Raw genomic sequence first — 21,003 nt, 5'->3', positions numbered from 1 at the left:
ACAGTGGCTGGATTTGGGTTTAACATGCAAGGTAGGACTTTGTCTCCCCCTGCTGGTCAAGTTACCTAACTTTCATAATGTTGTCCCACTGTTCCCAAGAACTTCCATGTAAATAGTCAGTTGACTGAATGTTAATGCTGATGTTTCTGTCCAGTTATAGAAAAAAATGGCTAGCTTACAAAATGTAAATACATTGGGATTCATGACATGAGCTGGTACACAAACAGAGTGCAATTGATATATGTACTGTATATTGTATAAATGTGTGGATATTTAATTGTCATGCTGAGATTCAATGTTAAAATGAAAAATAAACAACACAAATCATATGGAATGCTCTTTATTGGTCAGAAGTGAGAAGACTGAAGAAAAGTGGCATAAAACCTGCATAACACGTTTGACTAAAACCAGATACATATAAAATGGAATTATCCTCCAAAACACTGTGAAGTTACATACAATTACATAATAATGCATAGACAGAGACAACATTTTCTCAAAGTAACAGACAGTCAAGTACAATCATGTGAAATGCTGATTGCATGGACATTTTATATAGTCTCTGACTAAATAAAATATTGAGAAATTGGGGAAATCAACATGTAGGTCAAGGTGACACTCAAAGCTGTCCTGTCTCCCTCAGCCTACTTTAAGAACATACTTTGAATACATTCTGTATTCCACAAGTTTCCCCTCAACATACTGGTTGTAATTTGACTAACTTGAGTTTATACTGTAGCTGTACAGTACATGAGACAGTTTGTCAGTAGTTTCACTCTATATCTTTTCCCTCGTCGCTTTAATATTTGGTCCGCATGAGAATAACTTAAAAACTAAGGAGCTATGGGGCAAAAAGACTGGAATACGATATCATCTAACACTTTTGCAAATCATTCAAGGTCAATATATATTTATTTAAGTGAGTTTGAAAAGGATTAAGTTAAATAACCCGAAATATCTTAACATAAAAATCTTCAATATTGCTAATTACAAGGAATATTTTCATCTATTGAATATATCTAAAATATGAATATATGAATATATCTAAAATATGAATATATGAATATATCTAAAATAATAAATGTTTTTGGGATAAACTTTACCTGTACTCTTGATATAGTAAATACTTCATAAAGTGAAATACTCTACATCCATTGTTTTGCATATGGCTTTCATATAGCATGGTGGTGACGTGCATAGAAGTGTTAGGAGAAAGAGGGGATTGAGAGAGAGAGAGATTCTAGGACTTGGTAGATAATAATGGACAGAGAGGCAGCCTGCACTCAAGGCCTGCAGAGCTGAATGGGAATGATTGAGCAAGACAAACAATACACCCCGAAGTAACACAACATCCTCGGCTCACTTATTATCTGGTCATTTACAGGGAAAAAAGCCAAATATGTCTAAAATATCAAACCTTAAATAAACTCTTAGATAAGGGATTGTTTTGATAGTGTCACCTAAAAAGGTTTTGATTTGGCAACCGAACACTTATCCAAGGTTTACGTTTCTCAAATGACAGATTCTTACTATCAATGGTTACAGTATTGTCTGTTTCTGTGTGTGTGTGCAGTATGTGTAATAGCATCCATGTTACAGGGGCAGGCAGCAAACAACCCACCACCCCCCCCCTTTGACCCTGTTACGCCCAGGAACCAGCCTGGACCTCGCCTAGTTATCGTTCCCAAAGACGGTGTTGAGCTGCTGGGTGACCCTGATGAAGGTGGTCCTGCGACTGAGCTCCTTGAGCTTCCCTGCGCCCACGTAGGTACAGGTGGAGCGGACCCCACCCAGGACGTCGCGTATGGTTACGTCTACGGGACCCTTGTAGACCACCTCCACCGTCTTCCCCTCAGATGCCCTGGGAGAAGAAGAGGGAACGTTTTAGTGAACTCTTAAGCCTAATGTATGTATACAGTTATGAATTGTGGGGATGCACACGTCTGCATATTTCTTCTACCCAACGCAATTTTGCGTAGCTACTTTTAGTTCCATGAGTACGTACGTGGGATATAAAGAGTAGGAGTTCCATGAGTACGTACGTGGGATATAAAGAGTAGGAGTTCCATGAGTACGTACGTGGGATATAAAGAGTAGGAGTTCCATGAGTACGTACGTGGGATATAAAGAGTAGGAGTTCCATGAGTACGTACGTGGGATATAAAGAGTAGGAGTTCCATGAGTACGTACGTGGGATATAAAGAGTAGGAGTTCCATGAGTACGTACGTGGGATATAAAGAGTAGGAGTTCCATGAGTACGTACGTGGGATATAAAGAGTAGGAGTTCCATGAGTACGTACGTGGGATATAAAGAGTAGGAGTTCCATGAGTACGTACGTGGGATATAAAGAGTAGGAGTTCCATGAGTACGTACGTGGGATATAAAGAGTAGGAGTTCCATGAGTACGTACGTGGGATATAAAGAGTAGGAGTTCCATGAGTACGTACGTGGGATATAAAGAGTAGGAGTTCCATGAGTACGTACGTGGGATATAAAGAGTAGGAGTTCCATGAGTACGTACGTGGGATATAAAGAGTAGGAGTTCCATGAGTACGTACGTGGGATATAAAGAGTAGGAGTTCCGTGAGTACGTACGTGGGATATAAAGAGTAGGGGTTCCATGAGTACGTACGTGGGATATAAAGAGTAGGAGTTCCATGAGTACGTACGTGGGATATAAAGAGTAGGAGTTCCATGAGTACGTACGTGGGATATAAAGAGTAGGAGTTCCATGAGTACGTACGTGGGATATAAAGAGTAGGGGTTCCATGAGTACGTACGTGGGATATAAAGAGTAGGGGTTCCATGAGTACGTACGTGGGATATAAAGAGTAGGGGTTCCATGAGTACGTACGTGGGATATAAAGAGTAGGGGTTCCATGAGTACGTACGTGGGATATAAAGAGTAGGGGTTCCATGAGTACGTACGTGGGATATAAACTAGTATTTATGCTTCAAGTTTGACTAATATTCTTTTTATTAGAGAATGCCAAGAGTGTGCAAAGCTGTCATCAAGGCAAAGGGTGGCTACTTTGAAGAATCAAAAATATATTTTGATTTGTTTAACACTTTTTTGGTTACTACATGATTCCATGTGTTATTTCATAGTTTTGATGTCTTCACTATTATTCTACAATGTAGAAAATAGTAAAAATAAAGAAAAACCCTTGAATGAGTAGGTATTCTAAAACTTTTGACTGGTACTGTGTGTACAGGATACACATGGTATACACCATCTAACCAAATGCTTACTTGCAAGTTCCTTCTTACCAACACAACAATAAGAAATAAGAAAAGATAAGAAAACAAACATAAAGTAAATGTCTCATTAGAATAGAACAAACACTTTAGCATCAGTAAAATACAGGAAGGCACAATTTATAGTCCAATATTGAGTAACATCTCTGACCTGTACTCGGCCACGCCCCCGGCGTGTCTCTTCATGGCCGTGTCGGAGCTCATGCCGTAGAACAGCTTGTACTTCTTCCCGTTCTTCTCGATGACCTCGCCCCCGCTCTCTGAGTGGCCGGCCAGCATTCCACCCAGCATCACAAAGTCCGCCCCCGCGCCTGTCAGTCACACACAACCACAGCTGAGAAAACCCAGTCAGACACATTCCCTTGGGACCATCACACGACGTCCTAAGAACCCAGCTGGGGTCGGACAATCCTGGGAACTAGACAAAACCTCCAGGGGGCCATGACACAACATCCTGACAACTTTAGGCGACCATTTTAAAACGTCCCGGTGACTTCCTAACGACTCATTATTGATAGCAGGGTTGTCAGAACCTGGCTATGGGCTGCAGGGGGGAAAGTGTGAGGTTAGCGTGAGACAACAAATGCACTTTTCTATATTCAAGGAGAGAAAGAGACAAAGAGCTAGACTGTTGTTTTACTATTAAACTCAATACTATCATTGTTTTACATTTCGTAAAGCAGTTAGTGTTTCATAACCAGGCAAAGCTAAATAGTAGGCTAGTGACTGGCGGTTATGGAGAAGTGAGAGAATCGCTGACGCGATGTCTAGCAGAGCCTGCCTGCTTGTCTGCCCACACTCATCGCTTGCTCCCCCGCAGCTCACCAGCTGATGTAGGTTGTGTGTGGCGCTTCCTTCCCACTGTTAGAGAACGGAACCCTCGCTGCTCTGCGCACCCAGTGCTGCTAATATTCTACTTATCATAGTAGCTTATCCAGCCCAAAGTGCAAATACAAGGCACTAGAAGCCAAGTCTGAGTCATAAATGGTTGAGTCCAAGTCCGAGTCACCAGTGGTTGAGTCCAAGTCCGAGTCACCAGTGGTTGAGTCCAAGTCCGAGTCACCAGTGGTTGAGTCCAAGTCCGAGTCACCAGTGGTTGAGTCCAAGTCCAGTCACTAGCCCTGAAAATGTGTTGTAGTACTTGAGTCCGAGTCCTGGACCTGAGTACTACAACACTGGCTGTAGAGTCTCTGTAGTCTGATTCAAGTAAGCACTGTATGCTCTGTGAGTTGAAATGTTACATTCTACTGCTACAAAACTCACCAAAAGCCTTGGAGACGTCACCTGGGCAAGTGCACCCACCATCCTTTATGAGAGAGAAAGAAGAGGGAAGAATAAGATACTATGGGTCTTCAGGTGAAGTCTTTATCTATTCAACCATCTTGGTATGTATATCACGGTGTTGAGCCAAAGACAGCCAAAGACTGTTGAGCCAAAGAGAGCCAGAGACTGTTGATCCAAAGACAGCCAGAGACTGTTGAGCCAAAGACAGCCAGAGACTGTTGAGCCAAAGACAGCCAAAGACTGTTGAGCCAAAGACAGCCAGAGACTGTTGAGCCAAAGACAGCCAGAGACTGTTGAGCCAAAGACAGCCAGAGACTGTTGAGCCAAAGACAGCCAAAGACTGTTGAGCCAAAGACAGCATAAGACTGTTGAGCCAAAGACAGCCAGAGACTGTTGAGCCAAAGACAGCCAAAGACTGTTAAGCCAAAAGGATGTAAGTGTAACTAGGGATGCACGATATGTTGGTGAACATATTGGAATCGGACGATATTAGCTATCGGCATCGGCCCGATGTCTAGTTTAACGCTGATGTGCAAAACCAATGTCAAAGCTGACGTGCATACCTAATATAACGTAGGTAGATGACGTGCATACCTAATATAACGTAGGTAGATGATGTGCATACCTAATATAACATAGGTAGATGACGTGCATACCTATATAAACGTAGGTAGATGACGTGCATACCTAATATAACATAGGTAGATGACGTGCATACCTATATAAACGTAGGTAGATGACGTGCATACCTATATAAACGTAGGTAGATGACGTGCATACCTAATATAACATAGGTAGACGATGTAATGACGCCACGAAAAATACAGTGCTACACAGAACAAAAGCAGAAAAATACTAAGAGCACACTTCCAACAACTAAACAAGTTCAAGTCCAGCAGTCATTTGAAAGAGTAAGAACATTTCAGTGAGACAACTCAAAGGCTAAATTTATTCACGCCAAGATAATGGAATTCATTATGCTACTTGCTATGACTGACATTTGGACCAGCGATGTCAGCCCCATGAGAATGTTGAGTCTGACAGCACATTGGGTCGGCGAGGATTTGGTACTGAGGAAAGCCGTATTGCTCAAGAATGTGTTGGTTCTCATACTGCTGCCGCCATTTGAATGGCATTTGAGAACACGAACACACTCCTAGCGCCATTCGAACCACTAACTCAAGAAATAAGCTCATCAACAGCGTCTGCAACAGACGTGATACCCTCTGTCATGGCATTGAAACCCTCAACATAACTGCAGACAGACCGTGGGGTTAAAATGTACAAAAGTACCCGAGGCTGTGAACAAGTGATTCAGTGGCCTTCTCTCTGAGCCTCTTTACTGTGTCACCACCATGCTCCATGCTAGGTACAAGGACCGCTACTTCTTTAACAGGCATTCTCTCTGAGCCTGTTTACTGTGTCACCACCATGCTCCATGCTAGGTACAAGGACCGCTACTTCTTTAACAGGCATTCTCTCTGAGCCTGTTTACTGTGTCACCACCATGCTAGATGCTAGGTACAAGGACCGCTACTTCTTTAACAGGCATTCTCTCTGAGCCTGTTTACTGTGTCACCACCATGCTCCATGCTAGGTACAAGGACCGCTACTTCTTTAACAGGCATTCTCTCTGAGCCTCTTTACTGTGTCACCACCATGCTAGATGCTAGGTACAAGGACCGCTACTTCTTTAACAGGCATTCTCTCTGAACCTGTTTACTGTGTCACCACCATGCTCCATGCTAGGTACAAGGACCGCTACTTCTTTAACAGGCATTCTCTCTGAGCCTGTTTACTGTGTCACCACCATGCTAGATGCTAGGTACAAGGACCGCTACTTCTTTAACAGGCATTCTCTCTGAGCCTGTTTACTGTGTCACCACCATGCTCCATGCTAGGTACAAGGACCGCTACTTCTTTAACAGGCATTCTGTCTGAGCCTCTTTACTGTGTCACCACCATGCTAGATGCTAGGTACAAGGACCGCTACTTCTTTAACAGGCATTCTCTCTGAGCCTGTTTACTGTGTCACCACCATGCTCCATGCTAGGTACAAGGACAGCTACTTCTTTAACAGGCATTCTCTCTGAGCCTGTTTACTGTGTCACCACCATGCTCCATGCTAGGTACAAGGACCGCTACTTCTTTAACAGGCATTCTCTCTGAGCCTGTTTACTGTGCCACCACCATGCTAGATGCTAGGTACAAGGACCGCTACTTCTTTAACAGGCATTCTCTCTGAGCCTGTTTACTGTGTCACCACCATGCTCCATGCTAGGTACAAGGACCGCTACTTCTTTAACAGGCATTCTCTCTGAGCCTGTTTACTGTGTCACCACCATGCTAGATGCTAGGTACAAGGACCGCTACTTCTTTAACAGGCATTCTCTCTGAGCCTGTTTACTGTGTCTCCACCATGCTCCATGCTAGGTACAAGGACCGCTACTTCTTTAACAGGCATTCTGTCTGAGCCTCTTTACTGTGTCACCACCATGCTAGATGCTAGGTACAAGGACCGCTACTTCTTTAACAGGCATTCTCTCTGAGCCTGTTTACTGTGTTGCCACCATGCTCCATGCTAGGTACAAGGACCGCTACTTCTTTAACAGGCATTCTCTCTGAGCCTGTTTACTGTGTCACCACCATGCTCCATGCTAGGTACAAGGACCGCTACTTCTTTAACAGGCATTCTCTCTGAGCCTGTTTACTGTGTCACCACCATGCTCCATGCTAGGTACAAGGACCGCTACTTCTTTAACAGGCATTCTCTCTGAGCCTGTTTACTGTGTCACCACCATGCTAGATGCTAGGTACAAGGACCGCTACTTCTTTAACAGGCATTCTCTCTGAGCCTGTTTACTGTGTCACCACCATGCTCCATGCTAGGTACAAGGACCGCTACTTCTTTAACAGGCATTCTGTCTGAGCCTCTTTACTGTGTCAACACCATGCTAGATGCTAGGTACAAGGACCGCTACTTCTTTAACAGGCATTCTCTCTGAGCCTGTTTACTGTGTTGCCACCATGCTCCATGCTAGGTACAAGGACCGCTACTTCAAGGCAGACAAGAAACAGGGTTTACATGAAATGTTACATACACAGCTGGACAAGATGGAAATGGACACAGTGACAGTGCGCACCGAGGAAGAGGCCACGGACAGACAGAGCTGGACAAGATGGAAACAGACACAGTGACAGTGGGCACCGAGGAAGAGGCCACGGACAGACAGAGCTGAAACTGCACTGCTTGACATGTATGATGAAATCCTGGTTGAGAATGAAATGACTGAACAAATGAACAACGAATCAGCACAGCAAGTAAGTGAAATAAATAGGTTTTGATGATGTTTTCCTGGTAATGGGGACATACAAAAATGCCAACAAAATAACTTTTTGGTCAGTGTGGTGTGGTGTGTAACATTTATTTAACTAGGCAAGTCAGTTAAGAACAAATTACTATTTACAATGACGGCCTACCCCGGCCAAACCCGGACAACGCTGGGCCAATTGTGCGCTGCCCTACGGGACTCCCAATCACGCCCGGATGTGATACAGCCTGGATTCGAACCAGGGACTGTATAGTGAGACCTCTTGCACTGAGATGCAGTGCCTTAGACCGCTGCATCCATGTGTGTGCGTTAACTATTTAACTGTACTAGAATGCTTAAAAGGCTGCTAAAATTTAAAATAACGCTATCGGGTTTTTTGGCAAGGAAAATATTGGATTTCAGCCCAAAATGTCATACCGGTGCATCACTATGTATAAAATAACAATAGATGTATAATAACAATGGAGGCTTACAGAGATGATGTGTCCACCCAGGCCGTGGGCAGCGTCTGCACACTCGATCACAGCGCTCAGCTGGGGATAGCCCACCCCGGTCTTCTTACGGGTGGTGCACACAGAGCCTACACACAGACAGACAGACAGTTAGGAGGTTATGAGTATGACCACACTAAGACCCCAGTTCAATCAATTGCAGAAGAGGTATGAGGAATGACGATCCAGCAAAACCGCAATGTGCCAGAGTCACCCGGGTGAAAACATCACCTGGTCCGATGCCCACTTTGATGATGTCAGCGCCGGCGAGGATCAGCTCCTCCACCATCTCCCCGGTAACCACATTCCCTGCCTGTGGCAAAGACAACACAGTCACTTTCAGTGTCTTAAGATGGTGCACTAGTATAATGCACTACTTTTGACCAGAGTCTTATATGGGCTCAATTGAAACCCTGAGTGCACTACTTTGACAAGAGCCCTCAGGAATAGTGATTTGAAATGTATAAACTGTATAAATACTGCAGGCATAATCACATGCTCATAATCACATGCTCATAATCACATGCTCATAATCACATGCTCATAATCACATGCTCATAATCACATGCTCATAATCACATGCTCTTAATCACATGCTCATAATCACATGCTCATAATCACATGCTCATAATCACATGCTCATAATCACATGCTCATAATCACATGCTCATAATCACAAGTTTGCACACTATAAAAGAGAGCATAGAGGAGTCACTGACCATGATGGTTTGTGTTGGGTACTTCTGACGCACATCTTTGACAAAGTGGACAAAGTGCTCTGAGTAGCCATTGGCCACATCCACACAGATGTACTGCAGCTGAGGCACAGCGGCTAGGATCTCACCCAGTCTGTCAAAGTCCCCTTCACCTGTCCCTGTGCTGACTGCCACACTCTGAGAGAGAGAGAGAGAGAGAGAGGGAGAACGAGAGCCAGATAAACACATCATGAAAAGTTTGGCAAAGTAAGATTCTTGTCTTATAGGGTACTATGTCAATTATATCCCAGACAGCATTGCTTTAATGTACCTGTACACATTCTTGATTCTTTGTTGCAAACTCCTTCCAGTCATCTACTGAATAGTGTTTGTGAATGGCAGTGAAGAGAGTGAACTGGGGGGAGAAAGAGAAATGTGTTTGTTAAACACCTTTAAGTGCATAAAATCTATGAGAACAGAGACATCTAATAAACATAGATTTGGGCTCCACTTTCTCTGTGAGCCAGAAGGGGATATTTGAGTTGTTTAGTATTAGAAAGTATGAGTGAGGATGGTGAATTCTGATTTAAGCTATTTTGTTGTTTTTGCTTGTTGCCGTTTATAACACAATATGTACCTTGGATAACGCCAGGGCCATCTCGAAGGTGCCGACGGTGTCCATGTTGGCTGCAACTATGGGGATCCCTCTGTAGCTTCCCTTGGAGTTCCTGAAGGTGTAACTTCTCATCAGGTCCACCTGGGGGAGAAGGAGAAACAGACTTAGACAGAGAGACAAACAGAGAGACAGACAGATAGAGAGAGACAGACAGACAGACAGACGGAGAAAGACAGATAGAGAGAGACAGAGAGAGACAGACAGATAGAGACAGACACAGAGAGAAAGACAGATAGAGACAGAGAGACAGACAAGAGACAGAGAGAGACAGACAGATAGAGACAGACAGACAGAGACAGAAAGAGACAGACAGGTAGAGACAGAGAGACAGACAGAGACAGAGAGAGATAGACAGATAGAGACAGACAGACAGGGAGACAGACAGATAGAGACACAGACAGACAGGTGGAAGGTAGAGAAAAAGGCACCAACATTGAAGAGTGATATACTGTGTTTGGAAAATGACACTACTGGTACAAACTGGTCATTGAATAGAATAGAACAATACTGTAGACAAATTAGTACATTACTGGAAAAAGGAAGGAGTTATGCACCTCACTACGGGACTTGAGTGTGCTTCGTTTCGGACGGAGGAGCACATCCTTGAAGTCCAACTTGATGTCATTCTCAATGCGAGGCATTTCCACTTCTGGTTATCGGTGGTAGGAACACGTTATATCTTCTTCTGATCGGTCTGCAATGGGGTCGACAAAACGAACAACAGTATAGAATGTGCGCAATAGCACAGAACAGGCTGATTCACTTTAACCCACACACAAAAACAAACAATCAAACACACACACACATGTAACAGAATAACTTTAGACCGTCCCCTCGCCCATACCCGGGCGCGAACCAGGGAACCTCTGCACACATCAACAACAGTCACCCACGAAGCATCGTTACCCATCGCTCCACAAAAGCTGCGGCCCTCGCAGAGCAAGGGGAACTACTACTTCAAAGTCTAAGAGCAAGTGACGTCACCAATTGAAATGCTATTTAGTGCGCACCGCTAACTAAGCTAGCCGTTTCACATCCGTTACAGACACACACACACACGAGGGCGATCATGTGATAAACGCTAGAGGTAGTGAACAATAAGCCTTACAAATAGGACACAGAAAACATTAGAGTAAGCACATTTTCAAGGTTCCATGTGGGTCTGTTCACTCATAAAAATGGTAGTAGACGGGGACTGTTCAAAGTTCCATGAGGGTTCCTTGTGGGCCTGTTTACTGTCGCGACAGTAGTGCGAGGAAAAATACCCCCTTTTAAATATTGCATAACTAAGATATACTCTTAAGATACTTACAATATCAAAATCGGTAATAATGTAATAGTAATACATGAATTACAGATCATTTAGCTAAAGCTGGTCATATAAGGCCTAATAAACTAGCTACTCGAAAGATCTAGTCAATATGGGCTATCATGCTGTCACTGCCTCCATGGTCCAGTCAAAATTCAAGGTTGGCAAATATTTAATTAAAACCATCAAAAGAGGTTAAAGACCCTAGATCTGTACGTACGTCATATTTCTTCTCTACGAAATGAGGAACAAACTACTTACCTTTATGAAATGTATGATGAATATTTATTTCAGCAGAACGCTTCCGTCACAAATGCGAGGCAGGAATGTTTAAGAGGGCGGGTCTTTACTGTAAAGCTATTCTTGGAGTTCTATAATTCGGGTATCTGTGCTTTTTCTGTACAGTGGGGGTTGAGAAAAGACTACAAATAAAGACTTTACGTCACTCCTTTGTCGTAGAGTCTACTATATTGTATTTTTTTACCACTAGTATTGGGGCTACCTCTAGAGATTTCTCGAACACTAAAATATGTAAATAAACATATTTTATCTAATAAAAAAATGTTGATGGAGAAAACATCTCCTCGAAGTACCAACGCACATAGCGGAACCTTTTATTGTGAGCAACGTGAATAGGGGGACCTATCTTTGAGAAACACAGGACATTTTCGCAACCGAAAATTGGTGTAGAAATTTGCCTATGTTGTGAACTGGAAACCAAATTTAGCAGCTATTACACAGCTACCATACCAGTTATAATATCATTAATGTGTTTAGAAAACAAAATAAGTCAAAATGTTGATTAAAGTCAAGGTAAGAGAACGTCAGACACGGATATTCAGCCACTAGCAAATTAGCTAGTTTTTGCTTTTAATTCAGCTGCTCAGTGCATACAATCAGTAGCAAGCTAGCTACCTACATGGGTCCATAAAATAAGAATCGAATAACCTGACATTTTACATGGCTACATAGATCATAAGTAACTGTCTTATGCTGGTTATGAGTGGTCAAATAATAGATAATCCTGAACATGATTAAGTATTTTCTAAATGTCTTTCTCTCAGACCCTCACAGGGAAGGAAATTGAGATTGACATAGAGCCCACAGACAAGGTATGTATGTATGTACTTTTTCCAGTATTCCCTTTGTTCCTGATGTGTGTGTTTGTGTATGTACACCATGCACTGATATTATGTATTCATTGTGTGTATTCTGTTTGTCTCTGTCAGGTGGAGCGGATCAAGGAGCGAGTGGAGGAGAAAGAGGGGATCCCTCCTCAACAGCAGAGGTTGATCTACAGCGGGAAACAGATGTAAGCCGCAGAGGCAATATCTTGGAATTAATCATGAGGAAAAAAAAAAAAAAGCGTATATGTTTCGGAAATCCCAGTCCTAGGGCAACAGCACAGGAACATTGTTAATGTGGGAGGCAGCCCATTTGCCTTAGGTATACTACACCTCTACAGACATACTTTAGTCAGTGGTCAGATAACAACAGACATGAAAATGATATTGTCCCATTCCTCCTAAAATCCCCTTTTTCCCACTGTGTCTTTCCCTCAGGAACGATGAAAAGACAGCGGCAGACTACAAGATCCAGGGAGGTTCTGTACTACATCTGGTCCTGGCACTGAGAGGAGGGGAGGTCCTCCACTGTCTCACGAGCCTTCTGCTCGCCTTGTAACCACCACGCTTGCCTTAGCCCCGGTTAGATGTTGCCCTTAGGCACAGATCTAGGATCAGCTTAACCCTCCTCAAATCCAAACCGTAATCGTTATGGGCGACAAATGCAAAATGGACCTTGGATCAGTGATTGTGGGCAACTTCAGCTCCCTTTGGAACCGGCCAATGTAGACCTTCTCTGAGACATATTACAACTTAAACGAGGTGTTGTCCTTTTGTGTTGGGAGGATCGCCATGTCAGCACTCTCTCTTGTCCCTTCCTCGTTTGAGAGCATCAAACTGATGCAGATGTTACCTTTACAATGCGTGAAAGTGTGAGAAAGCATTATTCTGTAGAGATAGATTCATGTAATGGTTTAGTTTGTCATTAAAACATCAGTTATCCGCGATGGATGTTGCATTGTCATGAATGATGTGTTTAATGTTATGGGACTGCTTTGTCGGAAAAATTCAAACACCACACCAGTCAACAACATTTATTTTACCCCAGTATAATAATCTCTTGTTACTGTAGCTAAGTACATTCATGCTGGAACTCACAAAAATAATCCACAAGAGACAGGAGGTTGGTAGAAAGTTAAACAGTTCTCTTTGAAGTATGTCTAAGTAGGGCTCGGAGTTTCTCGGTCTGCTCACGTGGTCAAGAAAACCTTTTTGCGTCACTCATGTACAATAAGGTAGGTGGTGGGACTGACACCTACAGTCAAAGGCCTAATCCCAAATCGACCCCTACGCCCTATGCACTCGTGGAGATTTGACAGGTGTAAGAAATATGGTAATAGCTCACGCTTCCACTGTGATAGGCTAGGTGGAAGTTGCACCAATCCTCTCAGATATCCAGAACTGCACAGGGCTTAACGGTCGATTTGGCCAACCACATGACTCCAACAGGGTCACCAGGAGGGATAAACCAATGAAGTTGGAAGTCCCACCCGGTTGACTACATTAAATTGGTAGAAGCCCTCAATGGCACTGCCCATGTTAATACTTTTGTCCACAAGAGGCCTCTATCGTTATCTATGGCAAGGGGGGGTCAAATCCGTCCCGCCAGGCACTTCAATCACGCCCACAAGGCACATTTTAATTTAATTTATCATAAAAAAAAAATGGTGCCCCTTTTTTCTCCCCTATTTCGTGGTCTCCAATGGGTAATTACTGTCTTGTCCCATCGCTACAACTCCCGTACAGACTCAGGAGAGGCGAAGGTTGAGAGCCAAACCCTCACGATGCTGGGCCAATTGTGCGCCGCCTCATGGATCTCCCAGTCAGCTGTGACGTGGCCTGGGATCAAACCCGGGTCTGTAGTGATGCTTCAATCACTGAGATGCAGTGCCTTAGACTGCTGTGCCACTCGGGAGGCCCCTGCAAATGGATTTTAACGAACAACAAAAAAATGTGGTCCTCTGTTGAATTTCAAAATCCCGATGTGGTCCTCGAGCCAAAAAGTTTGCCCACCCCTGATCTATCCAGTTGGTGAATGCAATATTCAGTGTGGCTTAAACCAGTCTAGCATAGACAGGATGTGGCCAATGAATTACTGAGGTGTGTTTTGCATTATACAGTATATATTGATAAAGTACATAATCTACCTATTTTATTTCTATGTTCCAATGCAACACACAGTGTCACGTTCTGACCATAGTTCTTTTGTGTTTTACTTGTTTTAGTGTTGGTCAGGACGTGAGCTGGGTGGGCATTCTATGTTGTGTGTCTAGTTAGTCTATTTCTATGTTTGGCCTGATATGGTTCTCAATCAGAGGCAGGTGTTAGTCATTGTCTCTGATTGGGAACCATATTTAGGTAGCCTGTTTTGTGTTGGGTTTTGTGGGTGGTTGTTTCCTGTCTTTGTGTCTATGCACCAGATAGGACTGTTTTGTTTTTTGCACCGTTTATTATTATTATTATTAAAGAACCATGAACTCTAACCACGCTGCATTTTGGTCCTCCTCTCCTTCCCAAGAAGAACACCTTTACACACAGCAAGGCTACTACTGTGTATTCCTGAACCAACATTGAAGGCCGGCAGGCCTCTGTCTGGTCCAGGTAAAGGCAGGCAAGGACTCTGCAGAGGCTGCCTGCTTGGCTTAACAGTTTAGATAAGGCAGTGATTTAGTAGTCTAGGTTCTATGTGCTTTAGCCATCCATTGTTCGTTATGACAATAATTATCAGGGTGGATTACAGGTAGCACGTTAGTTTGCTGGTTCAAATCCCCTGGCAGATTGGGTAAAGAATCTGTCGATGTGCCCTTGAGCAAGGCACTTAACCCTAATTGCTCCTGTAAGTCGCTCTGTATAAGACCTTCTTCTAAAATGCACATTTCTGCAATGATTGTGTATGTATAATATGGTTATATCTGTAAAAAGATGATAGTGAGATAATTGGCGTTAATGCTCCGAACACACATTGGTTTGAATGGTGTCAGCTATATTTATCTTGTGTTCTTTTGAGCTTAACATGTTTTGGGGTATTTAGAATACTATTTAGGTAGAGAACATTGAACTGAACAAGACTAAATGTCAATAACTAAATGTTGATAAAAATGCAGATAGAACCGTTTAGTCTCAAAATGTAAATGAAAAAATGTTGGATAAAAGCACCTACATCTCATCTAAAATCAGATTGCGTGACCAAGCAGAACTCTGAGATTACCATTATCTCTGAAATGATGTTATTACAATGTTATAATGATTTATCATTATCATTTATCGCATAAGTTTTTAAAAGATGATTATTCAACTGAAGGAAATAGCAAAAGGGGGATACCATGTTTAAGTGCTATGCCTGTTATTCCTCAGTATTAATACACAAAAGCTACAGATTGGGTTTAACATTGGGTTACCATGAATGCCTACAGTAGAAAGTGGTCGACCATGTGTGTAAGCGTCCTGATGTCATCCTGTTGTAATAGTAAAGCCATTATGCAGCTGAGGTAACTGCGATGGTAATGAGATAACGAAGCACGGTTAAAGTATGTCCATAAAGAGGATAACACTCCCACTTTAAATAAAACATCCCTTTTTTTTCTGTGGTGACTTTCCATACAGTACGTCATGTGACATCTAGTGATATACAGGCACAAAACACATCTCTGTCACGCTACTTTCAAAGACATGGTAGACCTTTCAGAGTTACAGTATAGGCCTAAATCCAGGCTGACTACATGGTAGACCTTTCAAAGCTACAGTTTAGGCCTAAGATCCAGGCTGACTACATGGTAGGCCTATACTGTAGCTCTGAAAGGTCTACCATGTAGTCAGCCTGGATCTTAGGCCTAAACTGTAGCTCTGAAAGGTCTAAGATCCAGGCTGACTACATGGTAGACCTTTCAGAGCTACAGTATAGGCCTAAGATCCAGGCTGACTACATGGTAGACCTTTCAGAGCTACAGTATAGGCCTAAATCCAGGCTGACTACATGGTAGACCTTTCAGAACTACAGTATAGGCCTAAGATCCAGGATGACTACATGGTAGACCTTTCAGAGCTACAGTATAGGCCTAAATCCAGGCTGACTACATGGTAGACCTTTCAGAACTACAGTATAGGCCTAAGATCCAGGATGACTACATGGTAGACCTTTCAGAGCTACAGTATAGGCCTAAATCCAGGCTGACTACATGGTAGACCTTTCAGAACTACAGTATAGGCCTAAGATCCAGGATGACTACATGGTAGACCTTTCAGAGCTACAGTATAGGCCTAAATCCAGGCTGACTACATGGTAGACCTTTCAGAGCTAAAGTATAGGCCTAAATCCAGACTGACTACATGCCAGATCTCACAACGTCTGCATATGTGTTTAACAAAGAGTGGGGAGAACAAGTATTTGATGCACTGCCGATTTTGCAGGTTTTCCTACTTACAAAGCATTGTAGAGGTCTGTAATTTTTATCATAGGTACATTTCAACTGTGAGAGACAGAATCTAAAACAAAAATCCAGAAAATCACATTATATGATTTTCAAGTAATTAATTAGCCTTTTATTGCATGACATAAGTATTTGATCACCTACCAACCAGTAAGAATTCCAGCTCTCACAGACCTGTTAGTTTTTCTTTAAGAAGCCCTCCTGTTCTCCACTCATCACCTGTATTAACTGCACCTGCTTGAACTCGTTACCTGTATAAAAGACACCTGTCCACACACTCAAACAGACTCCAAACTCTCCACAGTGGCCAAGACCAGAGAGGACATCAGGGATAAAATTGTAGACCTGCACAAGGCTGGGATGGGCTACAGGACAATAGGCAAGCAAAAGGCAACAACTATTGGTGTATTTTTTTGAAAATGGAAGAAGTTCAAGATGACGGTCAATCAGCTTCGGTCTGGGGCTCCATGCAAGATCTCACCTCGTGGGGCATCAATGATCACGAGGAAGGTGAGGGATCAGCCCAGAACTACACGGCAGGACCTGGTCAATGACCTGAAGAGAGCTGGGATCACAGTCTCAAAGAAAACCATCACACTACGCCGTCATGGATTAAAATCCAGTCCCATCTGAAGTTTGCCAATGACCATCTGGATGATCCAGAGGAGGAATGGGAGAAGGTCATGTGTTCTGATGAGACAAAAATAGAGCTTTTTGGTCTAAACTCCACTCGCTGTGTTTGGAGGAAGAAGGATGAGTACAACCCCAAGAACACCACCCTAACCGTGAAGCATGGAGGTGGAAACCTCATTCTTTCGGGATGCTTTTCTGCAAAGGGGACAGGACGACTGCACCGTATTGAGGGGAGGATGGATTGGGCCATGTATCGCGAGATCTTGGCCAACAACCTCCTTCCCTCAGTAAGAGCATTGAAGATGGGTTGTGGCTGAGTCTTCCAGCATGACAACGACCCAAAACACACAGCCAGGGCAACTAAGGGGTGGCTCCGTAAGAAGCATCTCAAGGTCCTGGAGTGGCCTAGCCAGTCTCCAGACCTGAACCCAATAGAAAATCTTTGGAGGGAGCTGAAAGTCCGTATTGCCCAGCGACAGCCCCGAAACCTGAAGGATCTGGAGAATGTCTGTATGGAGGAGTGGGCCAAAATCCCTGCTGCAGTGTGTGCAAACCTGGTCAAGAACTACAGGAAACGTATGATCTCTGTAATTGCAAACAAAGGTTTCCATAACAAATATTAAGTTCTGCTTTTCTGATGTATCAAATACTTATGTCTTGCAATAAAATGCAAATTAATTACTTAAAAATCATACAATGTGATTTTCAGGATTTTTGTTTTAGATTCCGTCTCTCACAGTTGAAGTGTACCTATGATAAGAATTACAGACCTCTACATGCTTTGTAAGTAGGAAAACTTGCAAAATCGGCAGTGTATCAAATACTTGTTCTCCCCACTGTATCACATAGCAATCTGATGCCCCAAGGACCATTTGATGACTTAACCCACAACCATCAGTTGATGGGAAGGCAACATCAGCAACGTAGTCGACCTTGGAACTCGACCTTCCACCTCTGAACCGTGTGATCCTTAAATCTTCCCATGGACAACACAGACTACAATCCATACCATGACCTTTGACTTGTGTTAGCAGTGCAGAGAGCAACATGTCCCTATACAAACTGGTTGACTTATCAGAAACCTGTATCTGTACATATTACCTTCACTGACCTGTCATATACTGGACAGTATGTGTGTCTAAGACCCAAATCCGTGTTTGCAACTGCATCCATGACATTCTTCTTGTGTCTGTGATCATTAACGTTATGTCCAATGGTCAGTTAATGTGATATTAGTGGGATTATTTGTGTCTGTGTGATCATTAACGTTATGTCCAATGGTCAGGTAATGTGATTTTAGTGGGATTATTTGTGTCTGTGTGATCATTAACGTTATGTCCAATGGTCAGGTAATGTGATTTTAGTGGGATTATTTGTGTCTGTGTGTATGAAGGATTAAGACGTGTAGAGGAATGACATCTTCACTGCCCTTGACAGAGGTCTTAAGATAAATCGGTTGATTCCCAGGAAGCCACCCCTCTATAGAAACATACCAAGGGCTCAATTCAATCCGTGATTTAAGTTTAAAGGTCATTTCCGATTGAGCCGACATACGCAGTGTTTACCGTGAACACAGTCTCTGCGACCGCGGGGAACAGTGCCTTTTCATTGACATTTCGCTACAGTGCTGAACTTCTGCAATACGGATTGAATCGAGCCCTTATATAGTCTTATATGTTCATTGGCTGCATGGAGATAAAGCAGTCGGAATGTCCTGAGAATGCCTCAAACTAGTCATACAAACTGTAGAAGAAGAGTGTGTGTGTGTCTGTTCCAAAGGGCCAATAGCAAGGACATAGTGGGTATACTGGGCCACACAACCATCTATGTATACATTACAGTTCCCTGACAATAAACATATCATTTCTGGTTAATACAGGGGTGCACATTTAAATCCCTGAAGCCTTTAACACCACATGTAACTGTACATGTATTTCATGTACCATGTGTTCCACTATAGGGCGGTCAGGTAGCCTAGCAATTAGCAGACCGTTGGGTCTGTAACCGAAAGGTTGCTGGTTCGAATCCCTGAGCCGACTACGTGAACAGTCTGTCGATGTGCCTTTGAGCTCACTCTAATTGCTCTGGATAAGAGCACCTGCTAAAATGTAAATTACGCCAATGACTGTTTTTATATTATGATCAATTATATTTATTAAAACACCCCTAAATAAAGCACTATCAAACGTTTATAGAGTGGATTTATAGATCTGTTTTAATTTACAAAAATACTGAATTAACCTCATGATAGACATTGACATTAAAACACAGGAACACTACTGGTTGGCCTCATTCACAACATTACAGTACGCTTAGCTACACATGATTAAACTTGTGTCAATTCTCTCCGCGGAGGTTCACGTGTGTTTGTGTGCATGTGAGTTTGTGCATGTCTGGTCAATATTGCGGAGAACCCTACTCAAAATGCTCTTCAGAGTCTGCTAGCCTACCCATATATTTTTCAAGACTTCTCTGTTTGTTAGTATCTGTAAAGGTTTAGCACTGTAGTCAGTCTGTACTGCTAGTCTTTCATGGAGCAGGCGGTCCATCTGTAGAGTTGATTGTCTGTCTTTAATGAAATCTTTCTCAGGTGTCCAGTAAAATGAAGTCACTGAGTCAAAGTGGAATATTCAAAATGGCCACTCCATTCTTTTCCATTAAATGTTTTCTTAGCTCTTTAAAAATATCAGAATAAAATAATCTGTCAACATCAATGATAACAAAAATAGACCAATACCTAAGTACAGAATATATCAGAATTAGAGCGATAAAAGAGTACCAGGCAAGGATCTGACAGGCACTGAACCCCATAGGCTCTTAAATGTATACCTCCGCTGTTGCATGATGTTGAATAGAAAAAAAAACACACACTAAAACTAACATAATAAAACTAAAATAATAACAATGACACATGATATAAACAATTATCACAGATATAAAATACATTTTGGAATCACAGTTGTTAAAATTAAAAAACACAGACAGTATTTAGTGTATTTGACATAGAACATGAAATGAATTGATATTAATTTGATGTTTTTGACGATCAAAAAATCCAGCTTTGGTGTGTTTTCAGTAAGACAAGGCAAATTCAAAAGGTGTCAAAAAAGAAATGCAAACTGACACAAGAAATATTGATGATGAATCTGCCACAGTACACTACGAGTACTTTAAAATGGCCGCCACTCTCTCACTCATGAAGTGTGCAGGGAGTGTGTGGAGGAAGAGGAGGAAGAATAGGAGGGGGAAGAAAAAGAGGTGTGTATCTGTGAGGATGTCAGGTTGGATATGTCTTCTACAGTAAGCAGCATCGAAAGGAGGCACACTAACATGTAATGACCAGATATAGTTCTATAATCTCCCCTCTCCACTAAACGTTTATCTCCTCCTCCTTCCCATCTCCTCCTCCTTCCCACCTCCTCCCACCCCCATCTCCTCCTCCTTCCCACCCCTCCCACCTCCTCCCACCCCTCCCACCTCCATCTCCTCCTCCTTCCCACCTCCTCCCACCCCCACCCCCTCCCACCCCCATCTCCTCCTCCTTCCCACCTCCTCCCACCCCTCCCACCTCCATCTCCTCCTCCTTCCCACCTCCTCCCACCCCTCCCACCTCCATCTCCTCCTCCTTCCCACCTCCTCCCACCCCCTCCCACCTCCATCTCCTCCTCCTTCCCACCTCCTCCCACCCCTCCCACCTCCTTCCCACCCCCTCCCACCTCCATCTCCTCCTTCCCACCTCCATCTCCTCCTTCCCACCTCCTCCCACCCCCTC

General features: G+C 43.1%; 2 protein-coding genes across 2 annotated transcripts; one reads left to right on the top strand and one right to left on the bottom strand.

Annotated features, from left to right (window-relative positions):
• Window positions 1-324: 324 nt before the first annotated feature.
• LOC109906227 (GMP reductase 2-like) lies at window positions 325-11,450 on the bottom strand. Its single transcript, XM_031791923.1, has 10 exons — window positions 11,309-11,450; window positions 10,293-10,432; window positions 9,700-9,819; window positions 9,394-9,477; window positions 9,087-9,260; window positions 8,599-8,680; window positions 8,350-8,456; window positions 4,524-4,566; window positions 3,412-3,571; window positions 325-1,861 (listed from the first exon to the last, which is right to left on the bottom strand). The coding sequence occupies exons 2-10, from the start codon at window positions 10,377-10,379 to the stop codon at window positions 1,672-1,674; spliced, it is 1,047 nt and encodes a 348-aa protein (XP_031647783.1). The 5' UTR covers window positions 10,380-10,432; window positions 11,309-11,450; the 3' UTR covers window positions 325-1,671.
• A 218-nt stretch (window positions 11,451-11,668) lies between these two features.
• Window positions 11,669-13,118, top strand: LOC109906426 (NEDD8). The gene is made up of 4 exons (XM_020504112.2): window positions 11,669-11,860; window positions 12,112-12,159; window positions 12,277-12,359; window positions 12,610-13,118. The coding sequence occupies exons 1-4, from the start codon at window positions 11,843-11,845 to the stop codon at window positions 12,728-12,730; spliced, it is 270 nt and encodes an 89-aa protein (XP_020359701.1). The 5' UTR covers window positions 11,669-11,842; the 3' UTR covers window positions 12,731-13,118.
• Window positions 13,119-21,003: the final 7,885 nt, after the last annotated feature.

The sequence above is a fragment of the Oncorhynchus kisutch genome, linkage group LG16 (genome assembly GCF_002021735.2).
Source record: "Oncorhynchus kisutch isolate 150728-3 linkage group LG16, Okis_V2, whole genome shotgun sequence".
In the NCBI taxonomy this organism is placed as follows: Eukaryota; Metazoa; Chordata; class Actinopteri; order Salmoniformes; family Salmonidae; genus Oncorhynchus; species Oncorhynchus kisutch.
Note: the sequence above shows the minus strand (reverse complement) of the source record. Positions and strands in the feature narration are given on the sequence as shown.

What these genes read in the sequence shown, in the direction of transcription:
- LOC109906227 (XM_031791923.1), bottom strand. Translation starts at nt 10,379, where the DNA reads ATGCCTCGCATTGAGAATGACATCAAGTTGGACTTCAAGGATGTGCTC. An exon ending in TGGCCCTGGCGTTATCCAAG is followed by an intron (nt 9,478 to 9,699) that starts GTACATATTGTG and finishes TTCTCCCCCCAG; the next exon opens with TTCACTCTCTTCACTGCCAT. An exon ending in TGGGTGGACACATCATCTCT is followed by an intron (nt 4,567 to 8,349) that starts GTAAGCCTCCAT and finishes TCTCTCATAAAG; the next exon opens with GATGGTGGGTGCACTTGCCC.
- LOC109906426 (XM_020504112.2), top strand. An exon ending in ACATAGAGCCCACAGACAAG is followed by an intron (nt 12,160 to 12,276) that starts GTATGTATGTAT and finishes TGTCTCTGTCAG; the next exon opens with GTGGAGCGGATCAAGGAGCG. An exon ending in ATCTACAGCGGGAAACAGAT is followed by an intron (nt 12,360 to 12,609) that starts GTAAGCCGCAGA and finishes TCTTTCCCTCAG; the next exon opens with GAACGATGAAAAGACAGCGG.